At 39.2% G+C, this 12000-nt stretch overlaps 1 protein-coding gene across 4 annotated transcripts in view; it reads right to left on the reverse strand.

The window, feature by feature from the left end:
* Window positions 1–12000, reverse strand: part of LOC140737793 (cell division cycle protein 20 homolog) — a 61808-nt gene that overhangs the window by 22189 nt on the left and 27619 nt on the right. For 2 of the 4 annotated variants that reach the window (XM_073064435.1, XM_073064432.1), the window contains exons 6-7: window positions 2934–3056; window positions 155–342 (exon numbers count right to left, since the gene is read on the reverse strand). In XM_073064435.1, coding sequence (XP_072920536.1) covers window positions 155–342; window positions 2934–3056 — 311 coding nt within the window. The remainder of the gene's footprint in view (window positions 1–154; window positions 343–2933; window positions 3057–12000) is intronic. The other 2 variants (XM_073064434.1, XM_073064433.1) reach the window with 2 other exon arrangements.

Raw genomic sequence — 12000 nt, forward strand, 5'->3', positions numbered from 1 at the left:
AACCACCTTCACTACACATCTTCCAAATTATTGGTAATCATAATTTTTGACACCTGAAGCATTTTTGAATTTTAAAGAAAATAAACAAAACTCCTTTCCAATCTTTCCCATCAATAAAATCAAACGTGAAAAACAATGATCAATATCCACCTACCTGTACCTGGGAAGCACTAGTTCCAATTGCGAGGTTGTTTCTATCCTTAATCCAGGCCAGAGACGAAATGTATCCAGATTCCACATTTAAGGCCTTATGGACTCCCTTCTCTGGGTGCCAAAGATAAGCTGCATTGGAAAGGGCAATAGCTACTATATTTGCAGCATTCCAGTCGACCAAATTAAGATCTAGAAAATATTGTAACAATAACAAGCTGCATTTTTGTAGTGCAGTTTTACATAGCTAAATACTATGAGATACTTTACAGAGGTCTGATAAAAAAAAACACAGAGCTAAACGAAGGGAAATTGAGAGAAATTGCAAAATTGTACTTTAGAAATGTCTCTGAGATAGGGAAGTGGAAGGACTTTAGTAGGGAATTCTAGAAAATGGAAGACAGGTACTACAAGTTACAACTCTCAATAGTAGGGATTGGGAATTGGGGGGTGGCAGGTTGGGACTTTGACAATTAGGTAGAGAAGGAAAGTAAGACATAGAAGGAATTGAACCCAAGAATAGAAACTTTAAAATTTCAGATGCTGGGAGAAACACAATTTTTTTTACAAAATAAAGGTGAGCAATGAACATATTTTGAGTGTAAGAAGTACTTAAGTATGACAAAGACACTTCCTGAATTAACATGAATGTGCCTAGAGCTGATGCATCTGCAATCAATAGCCCCCAAAGTTGTACAAGGAATTCCTACTGCAGGAGACAAGCAGAATTTCCATAGAAATAAGGAAGAGTCAGATTCAACCCACGTGGATAAGGTCCTCTCTAAGATTTTTTAAAGAAATTTGGAGAACTACATTGGAAATCCATTGGAAGTGGTGTCAGTTAACACACTATAAATGACATCCAACAACACTTGTTCATAAAATCCAAAGTAATGCTTTCTGTTATCATGTACAAACACAGAGTATTAAATAAAACTTCCTCTCAGTTATTCCTTCAGTCCAACAGTTGTGTCTAAATCCTCTGAACTGCTGTAAGGCTTACACTTGCTTATAATAGCAACTTGGCAGAGCAATGCAGCTCATTTCACTCATTACAGAGGTGCTTCCTCATCAGTGACCAGAATTAGACATTTATTACACTGTGGCTTCCACTTCAATGATTCTGATTTTCAACTCAAATTCAGGGTTGTCAAACCAGAGCCACACGTTTTACAATAATATGTGGTAGAATGGTGTTTCCCTGCTGGTCTGAACTCATATGCTGCTACAACGATGCTTAAATAGAAATCAGAAGCAAGAAAATTAATCAGCTTATGCTTGCGTGACCCAAAGAAAAGTTAATTTGAATACTGGTACTAGAAATGACATTGGTACCAGAAATCAATTAAATAATTAAAGATAAATTTTAAGCCTGGAGCCAACTAACCAAAACATAAAGATTAATAATCAAAATTAATATTCAGATAGAGAAGATAGGTAGGGACATGTTCGGCACAACTTTGTGGGCCAAAGGGCCTGTATTGTGCTGTAGGTTTTCCATGTTTCTAAGATCATTCGGCATTTGGAAAAGCAAGGTGTGATTAGAGATAGCCAGCATAGCTTTGTGCATTAGAAATTATGTCCCATGAAATTGATTAAGAGGTGACTAAGAGAGCAGGATGGTAGATGTTGTCTATAGTGTTTGACAAGGCCTGTAAGGTAAGATCACATGGGATCTAAGGTGAGCTAGCCAATTGGATACAAAATTGGTTTGTTGAAATCAGTTAGAGGGTGGAGTGGAAGATCAATTTTCAGATTGGTGAACATAGGGACTGGTGCTGAATCCCTGGTGTTTGTCATACATATTGTATATCAATGATTTTAGTAAGAATATAGATGAAGCGATCATTAAGTTTGAAGAAAACACCAAATTTGTAGCATGGTGTACAGTAAAGAAGGTTGTCTAAGATTCAAAAGGGTCCTGATCAACTTGGAAAGTGGGCAAAGGACTGGCAGATAGAATTTAATATAGGCAAGTACAAAATGATGCATTTAGTTGATACAGTGTATAACATACACAATGAATGACAGGGTCCATTGTAAAAAAAAAAGAAACCTAGCATTACAAGTAAATAGTTCCCTGAAAATGGCAACACAGGGTGATGAAGAAATCATATGGCATTCTTGCCTTCATCGGATGGAGCATTGAGTCTGTAACACGTTTATATATATATCACTGAGTATATCACATTATATAACAGCTGTACAGTGTATGGTGAGGCTACTCTTGGAACATTGGGTGAAGTTCTGGTTATCATGCCATAGTAAGAATGTGATTAGGGTAGAGAGGGTGCAGAAATACAACACACAAGGATATTGCTGAGACCGGAGGGCTTGAATTATAAGGAGACGCTAGATAGGCTGTGGCTTTTTTTCCCTGAAGCAAAGGAGGCTCAAGGCTCAGTTTAGAGAGGGACATAAAATCATGAAGGGCATAGCCGGATGAATAGTCAATCCCTTTTCAGGGTATGGAAATCTATAACTAGCTTTAGTTTTAAGATAAGCTTTAAGCATAGCTTTAAGATAAGGAGGGAAAGATTTAAAGGGAAATGGAGGGACAGGTTTCTCAAATAGAGGGTGATGGGCATATGGACCAAGTTGCCAGATGAAGTGGTAGAGCCAGGATGTATAAATAACATTTGAACTGGTTCATGGATAGGACTGGTTTATAAGGACACGGGCCTAATACAGGCGAATGGGGCAAGCTCAGGAAGGCACTCTATGTTTAAATACAAGTTAAATAAAACAGATTATACAATCCTGCAATGGAAAATGATACTTACAGTAATCATCCTTCAATCCTGGAGCATCTAAGACTTTCATAGGAATTAAAGATATGCACCGATTTTTTATTGTGTGATCCTGTTTCACATGCAAAGAAACATCAGCTAGATAGTTCTTGCGTGCTAAAACAAAGAACAGGTGCTTCAACATTGTTAGACAAGCCTGCAAATCTATTCTAAACGGAGAACTAGTCTAGTCATAATTATTGATCAATAATTGTCCAAAAAATCACAACAGTATATATGCTGTCTAAATTTTGAAGTGAAGTCCTGTGAACACTCAGTAATTATGTACATCAAAGACTCAGATTAATAGATTTTTGGGCACTAAGGTCTTAGATTCACAGAACTAAATTTCAAAATGTGCATACAACTAGTGGACAATAACTTCACATGTGTTTGCACTAACAAACAAATACATGAAACTTGAAGTAATTTCAATACTTGAAGCATATAAATATTGAGAATTTGCTTTTTAACATATGATTTAGCAAATGCAGGTGTTGTGCATTTCAACAAAGAAATAAAAATAGAACAATCTGATCAATAAAGTTTAACTTTCCATAAACTTTTTTAAGTTGAAAATATTTCTAGGATTATTTTATTAACCTGATATAAAAAAGGGTTTTTAATCATGTGATGAATAGAATCACTTTGACTCAGTAAGTATTTATAGAAAAGAGCAGATATAACCACAAAGCAGATATAAATCAAGCACATAAATACTTAACAAGAACAGAAACATTTTTTGTTTAGTAGCCTTAACGATCATGTTAAACATCATGCATAAGACCATACAGAGAACACTTTCCATTCTATTATGCTTTGATTCTTCTATGCAACAGCCCTTCCCTCACTAAACAGCAATAACCCATAAAGATATTGTTAATAACTTGTCTACAAAGGATTCATGCCACACATATGTACTTGTGCACTTGTCATATCTGAATCACTACTCTTAATCCCATAACTCTTATATACCATGGATCCAAATATCATCTCAACTATCAGCTAGCATCTCATTTTTTTCTGAGAATTGGCACAGGCTGCAAATGACTATGACAGGGTTTAAGAAAAACAGATGAGTTCCAGGGTAGATAAATGCACGTGATATAGATAATTATGTCAAAAGAGGAGCATGTGCAAGAAAAGGAAAACCACAAAATGTGTGTATGTATGAATAAGTGAAATATTCTGATTTTTTCAATTCATGAAATGTCTTAATAAAATAATAAAAATGTTTTTCAACAACGGCCAATCGGAGAGCAAAAGCGTGAGAAGACGTAGCTTACTCAGGTTCGTCAATTCAGTACATAAGGCATTGATACATGGCAGTTTGGTTTTTTGAGCAGCGGCCAGTCAGGGATCTGAAGCATGAGAAGACATAGCTCACTCAGTGGCCAATCAGCAAACGGGATTGATTGGCCAGAACAAATGAAAATAAGGTAAGGCCAAGCAGAGCGGCCATTGTTAGAGCTGCCTTTACTGGAGTGGACAATAACAGAGTGGGGATTTTGAAACTTTAGATCCTCAAGGATTCAGTGAGGAGTGGCTTGAGTGAGAGAAAGCGAAAAAGCTATTGGTGCGTTATTTTCCCACAATTTATTTATTGGTTTTTCCTTCTTTATATTTGCTCAGTTAGAACAATATGGCTGCCAGGCAGGATAGTTGAATGCTCCTCTTGCGGGATGTGGGAAGGCAGAGGGAGCTCCAGTCTCCCTGATGACTACAACTGCAAGAAGTGCATCCAGCTGCAGTTTCTAACACTCTGTGGTAAGGAGTTGGAGCTGGAACTGGATGAACACCGGATCATTCAGGCTGAGAGGACAATAGATAGGACATAAAGACGGGTAGTTACCCACAAGGTGCAGGACACAGAAAACGGGCGGGACAGTCATGAAGGGAAAAGCGGTTGAACAACCAGTGCAGAGTACCCCTGTGGACAATCCCCTCAACAACAGGTACACCACTCTGGGATGCCCTTGGTGGGGATTACCTAGAAGAGGAATGTCACAGGGGTCAAGACACTGGCACTGAGTCTCAGAAGGAAAGGGGAAGAAGAGGTGAGCTGTGGTGATAGAAGATTTGTTAGTTAGGAAAACAGAAAGGTGTTTCTGTACAGGAAAATGAGATTCCCAGATGGTATGTTGCCTCTCGGATGCCAGGATCTGGGACATCTCGGATTGAGTCTTCAGCATTCTTAAATGGGAGGGTGAATAGCCAGAGGTTGTGGTCCATATAGGTGCCAATGAGATGGGTAGGAAGAGCGATGAGGTTCTGCAAAGTGAGTTCAGGGAGTAAGGCACTAAGTAAAAAAGCAGGACCTCCAGGATTGTGATCTCAGGATGTGCCACATGCTTGTAAGACCAGAAACAGGATTATACAGTTTAATACATGGCTAGGGGGTTGAAGTAGGAGGAAGGGTATTAGAGTTTTGGATCATTGGACTCTCTCCCACAGAAGGTGGGACCTGTAAGGAAAAGACAGTTTGCACTTGAACTGGAGAGAGTCTAATATCCTACTAGAAAGGTTTGCTGGCGCTACACAGGGGGATGAGTTTAAACAAGTGTTGCAGGGGTATGAGAACCAGACTGCTGGAACAGATAGTGGAGAGGTTGTTAAGATCTCCGACAAAGTTAGGAATCAAAAGGTTGAGCATGGTGCTACTAGTGTTCTGAGATGTATATATTTCAATGCAAGAAGTATTGTAAGAAATATTGTAAAAGTATTGCAAGAAGTATTGCAAGAAGTATTGTAAAAGAGCTCAGAGCATAGCTCAACACCTGGAATTAAGATATTGTAGCCATTAGAGATACTTGGTTGCAGAGGGGCAGGACTGGCAGTTCAATATTCCAGGGTTCCATTGTTTTAGATGTGAGGGAGCAGGAGGGATGAAAGGAGGAGGGGTGGTGTTATTAGTCAGGGAAAATGTCATGACAGTGCTCCATCAGGACAGACTGGAGAACTCATCTAGTGAGGTGTCATGCGTGGAATTGAGGAATAAGAAAGGTGTGGCTGTGTTAATGGAGCTATATTACAGGCCACTGAATAGTCTGAGGGATTTACAGGATCACATTTGTAGAACAATCACAGACTGTTCCAAGACACATAAGGTTGTTATAAATGTTGATGTTAACTATCCACATATTGACTGGGACTCCCATAATGTAAAAGGACAAAATGGGTTAGAGTTTGTCAAATATGTTCAGGAGTTTCCTTAATCAGTACGGAGAAGTCCCAATGAGAGAATATGTGATATTTGATCTGCTATTAGGGAATGAGACAGGGCAGGACATCTCAGATCAAGTCTTCAGCATTCTTAAGTTTGTGTAGGGGAACAGTTTGCATCTAGTGATCATAATGTCATTAGTTTCAAAGTGAATATGGAAGATGGCAGCTCTGGTCTGTGAGTTGGGATTCTAAATTAGAGAAAGACCAATTTTAATGGTATCAAATTGGATCTGGCAAATGTTGACTGGGTCAGACTGTTTTCTGGCAAAAGTGCAGTTGGTAAATGGGAGGCCTTGAAAAGTGAAATTTTGAGAGTACAAATCTTGTATGTGCCTGTCAGAATAAAAGGTAAAGATGGCAGGTTTAGTGAACCTTGGTTTTCAAGAGACTTTGAGGTCCTGGTTAAGGAGATGGAGAAGATCTTAAATGGATTTTTTTTTGTATCTCTATTTACTTAGGAAAAAGACACAGAGTCTATAGAAGTGACTCAAAGTGACAGTGAGGTCATGGATCTTATACAGGTTACAGAGTAGGAGGTGTTTGTGTCTTGAGGCAAATTAGGCTAGATAAATCCCCAGGGCCTAACAAGATGTCTTCTCATGCCAAGTAGGAGGCAAGTGCAGAAATTGCCATGGCCTTAGCAGAGATATTTAAATCATCCTTAGTGACAGGTGATGTAGAGGATTGGAGGATAGCCAATATAGTTCTGCAGTTTAATAAAGCATTGATGAAGGGTCCCAGCTCAAAATGTCAGCTGTTTACCCTTTTCCATAGATGCTGCCTGGCCTGCTGAGTTCCTCCAGCATTTTGTGTGTGCTGCTATACTAGGATGTACGGTTCCTTTATTGCCAAACATTCTATGGCACTATAGCAGAAAATTAGTAGTTTAAATATTTTTCAATAAGCTGTAATTAAGGTGTTTTAGTTAATGCTGCAGGATAACCAATTTGTTTTTCAGAGTCATAGAGTGACACAGTATGGAAAGAGGCTCTTTGTCCCAACTGATCTATCCCAAACTAGGTTCCCATCTAAGCTAATATCATTCATTTGCCTGTATTTGGCCCATGCCCCTCCAAGTCTTTCCTATCCATGTACTTGTCAAAATACCTTTTCAATGGAAGCTAGAAAACAAAGGCTTCACTGATGACACTTGACCAAAAAAGGATCACATTGATCCTAAACGTAGATCCTAAAAAATTCTGAACATGCTTCCCCAAGAATTTTTAACACCTAGATATATTTTTCACATTTTGAACTGCCCTATGGCCTAGTATTTGACACAAAAACAATTTTATATCTGCTGATTTCACAGAGACAATGAAACCTTGTAGATCAATTGAAATTTTAATGTTCCAACTTTTGTGCCAATTATTTTTCTCAATTATATTTCTTATATCTACATTTAATATGTTATGTGTTTGTACAAACTCATCAGACTGTCATTATATGATTTTGCCACCTAGTGGCAATTAGATCAAATTTGAACGTATTTTTCTCGGAGTTTGAATAGTTGATTCTCACTTCAGGCATTTATGCTTTAGCCCTGCCCTCTAGTGGAAGAACTGCAACTTTCCTTCTGCTTCCCCTTGGCCCTGCTCAGGGAATCATAGTTTGTTTCCTCCTGTTTAAGTCTGGAGAAAATAAGAAGTCGGACATTGGATGCATCCTTTAAATTTGAAGAAATCTGGTGACCTTTTATTCAATATTTTCATATGACCTGATTTTTGTACTGATTCCCTTCCAGCTATTTTTTCAGAACATTGGATTTGAACAGAGAGTCTCTCTTCTTTTGGTTTCTCTCTTAGGATGGACTGCCCAGTCCTTTTTTTCTGTTTAGAATAGTGTTTTTTTTTCTTTTTTCTTCTATATAAAAATTTCTAATGTCTTTCCGTTCTTCATAAATTGAGAAGAGGAGAATTATACACTCTATCTCAAATTCATACTTCGTAGATTAACACTATGTGTGATTCTGATATTGTTTATTTTACCTTCTGTATGTACTGTTATTGACATATATACCAGCGATATTCTCCTCTTGTTTGTATACACACTATTTTTTAAATCAATAAAAAGATTGAAAAAAGAAAGTTTGTTTCCAAAGCACCTGCGTAACTCATAAGATACACCCCTAATACACATAAAAGAAATTACATCTTGTGAATTTAGGCATAAGTGCCAAACTGAAACACAGGAAGAGTGAGGGAATATTTAACTGAGATAAATAAAACAAGAGGTCTGAATAAAGTGGATAGCAAGAACGCTTTTCCCTCAGAAAAGATAATCAATAACTACACGTCCCTTTCTCCCTCCTCCTGATTTACCCCATTCACCTACACACATTTGACCCGCTCCTCTAGGCACTCTATCACCCATTTCTCTACTGTCCTCCATTTACTCCATCTGCCCATCACCCAACACTTAATTCCCTGCCACCACTGTTGACATCTGCCAAAACCACTTCTCTTATCTGGTTCCATGCTCCACCTTCCTCTCCTATCAAATTATATTAAATGAAGCCCTTTGGTGCCTCTATCTATCACTTCCCAATTTCTGTTGGTGCTTCCACCCTTCACTCCTCAATCTGCTAAACACCCCACCTCACCTGGATCCACACATTGCTTGCTAGTTTTTACCTCGCCTCTTCCCCTCAATTCTTTATCCTTCTCCCCTCTGCTTCAGTCCAGATGAACGGTCTTGACCCAAGAGGTCAACTGTCCATTTCTTTATTCAGATGTTGCCTGCATCAGTCTTCACTGTGGAAGACACTAGCAGTGTGCCAGACGTTGAAGGGTGTGAGGGAAGAGAAGTGAGTGCAGCTACTACTTCAAGGGAAAAGGTGCTCAAAAAGTTGAAAGACCTAAGCGTACATAAATCACCCAGACCACATGAACTGCACACTAGGGTTCGGAAAGAGGCAGAAACAGCATTTGTGGAGGCAGTAGTAATGATCTTTAAAAAACATTGTACTCTGGAATTATGTCAGAGGACTGGAAAATTGCGAATGCCACTCCACTCTTTGAGAAAGGAGGAAGACAGCAGAAAGGAAATTATAGACCAGTTAACCTGACCTCAGTGGTTGGGAAGATATTAGAGTCAATTGTTAAGGATGAGGTTATGGAGTACTTGGAGACACAGGACAAGATAGGACAAAGTCAGCATAGTGTACTTAAGGGAAAATCTTGCCTGATGAATCTGTTGGAATTCTTAGAGGAGATTACATGTATGATAGATAAAGGGGATGCAGTGGATGCTGTATATTTGGACTTACAAAAGGCATTTGACAAGGTGCCACACATGAGGCTGCTTACCAAGTTATGAGCCCATATCACAGGAAAGTTACTAACATGATTAGAACATTGGATGATTGGTAGGAGGCAGCAAGTGGGAATAAAAGGATCCTTCAGTAACTAGCAGGGGTTGATGTTGGGACTTCTTCTTATGCTGTATAGCAATGATTTAGATGATAGAATAGATGGCTTTGTTGCCAAGTTTGCAGATGATATGATGATTGATGGAGGGGCAGGTAGTGTTGATAAAACAGGTAGGCTGCAGAAAGACTTAGATAGATGAGGAGAATGGGCAAGAGAGTGGCAAATGAAATACAGTGTTGGAAAATGCATGATCATGCACTTTGGTAGTAGAAATAAATGTGCAGACTATTTTCTAAACAGGGAGAAAATCCAAAAATCTGAGAAGCAAAGGGACTTGAAAGTCCTTGTGAAGAACACTCTAAAGGTTAACTATCAGGTAGAGTCAGTGATGAGGAAGACAAATTAGCACTCATTTCAGGAGGTCTAGAATACAAGAGCAGGGATCTGATGCAGAGGCTTATTAAAGCACTGGTGAGGCCTCACCTGAGTATTGTGAACAGTCTTGGGCTTCTCATCTAATAAAATATGTGCTGTCATTGGAGAGGATTCAGAGGGGGTTCACAAAGATAATTCCAGAAATAAAAGAGTTATCATAGGAGGAACATTTGATAGCTCTATGTACTTGCTGGAACTTAGAAGGATAAGGGGGTATCTCATTGAAGCCTTTCGAATGTTGAAAGGCCTAGACAGAGTAGATGTGGAAAAGATATTTCCCCACGGTGGGGGAGTCTAGGACAAGAGGGCACAGATTCACAATAGAGGGGCATCTACTTAAAATGGAGATGTGGAGAAATTTGTTTCACCAGAGGTTGGGGAATTTGTGAAATTTATTACCACAGGCAGCTGTGGAGGCCAGCTTGTTGGGTGTATTAAGGCAGAGCTTGATAGGTTCAGAATCAGAATCAGGTTTATTATCACCGGCATGTGTCATGAAATTTGTTAACTTAGCAGCAGCAGTTCAATGCAAAACATAATCTAGAAGAAAATAATAATAATAATAATAATAATAATAATAAGTAAATTACAGTATATGTATAGTGAATAGATTAAAAATTGTGCATAAAACAAATAATAAATATTTAAAAAGTGAGGTAGTGTTTATGGGTTCAATGTCCATTTATGAATCAGATGGCAGAGGGGAAGAAGCTGTTCATGAATTGCTGAGTGTGTACCTTCAGGCTTCTGTACTTCCTACCTGATGGTAACAGAGAAAAAAGGGCATGCCCAGGGTGCTGGAGGTCCTTAATAATGAATGCTGTTTTTCTGAAACACCACTCCTTGAAGATGTCCTGGGTACTTTGTAGGCTAGTACCCAAGATGGAGCCGACTAAACTTATGACCCTCTGCAGCTACTTTCAGTCCTGTGTAGTAGCCCACCCCCCATACCAGACAGTGATGCAGCCTGTCAGAATGCTCTCCACAGTATATCTATAGAAGTTTTTGAGTGTATTTGTTGACATACCAAATCTCTTCGAACTCCTAATGAAGTATAGTCACTGTCTTGTCTTCTTTATAACTGCATTGATATGTTGGGACCAGGTTAGATCCTCAGAGATCTTGACACCCAGGAACTTGAAACTGCTCCCTCTATCCAATTCGGATTTGTATGTGTTCCTTCGTCTTACCATTCCTTAAGTCCACAACCAGCTCTTTTATCTTATTGACATTGAGTGCCAGGTTGTTGCTGCGACACCACTCCACTAGTTTGCATATCTCATTCCTGTACGCCCTCTCATCACCATCTGAGATTCCACCAACAATGGTTGTATCATCAGCAAATTTATAGATGGTATTTGAGCTAGCCACCCAGTCATGGGTTTAGAGAGAGTAGTGCAGTGGGCTAAGCACATACCTCTGAGGTGCACTAGTGTTGATTGTCAGCGAGGAGGAGATGTTATCACCAATCCACACAGATTGCAGTCTTCCAGTTAGGAAGGTGAGGATCCAATTGCAGAGGGAGGTACAGAGGCCCAGGTTCTGTAACTTCTCAATGAGGATTGTGGGAATGATTGTATTAAATGCTGAGCTATAGTCAGTGAACGGCATCCTGAGGTAGGTGTTTGTGTTGTCCAGGTGGTCTAAAGCCAGGTGGAGAGCCATTGAGATTGCATCTGCCGTTGACCTATTGTGGCGATAGGCAAATTGCAGTGGGTCCAGGCCCTTGCTGAGGCAGGAGTTCAGTCCAGTCATGAACAACCTTTCAAAGCATTTCATCACTGTATATGTGATTGGACATGGCATCAAAGGTTAAAGGGAGAAGGCTGGAGAGTGGGGCTGAGGAGGGGAAAAAAGGATCAGCCATGATTGAATGGGGGAAGCAAACTCAATAGGCAAATTCTGCTCCTGTGTCTTCTGGTCTTATGGACCTACTGAGTTCCTCTAGCTTTTTTTGTAAACTACATAAATAAATTTGAAGTAATTACCAGAAGGTTTAAAGGGCACCAATGATTTTTATTTCACTTAAA

The sequence above is a fragment of the Hemitrygon akajei genome, chromosome 13 (genome assembly GCF_048418815.1).
Source record: "Hemitrygon akajei chromosome 13, sHemAka1.3, whole genome shotgun sequence".
NCBI classification, from domain to species: domain Eukaryota; kingdom Metazoa; phylum Chordata; class Chondrichthyes; order Myliobatiformes; family Dasyatidae; genus Hemitrygon; species Hemitrygon akajei.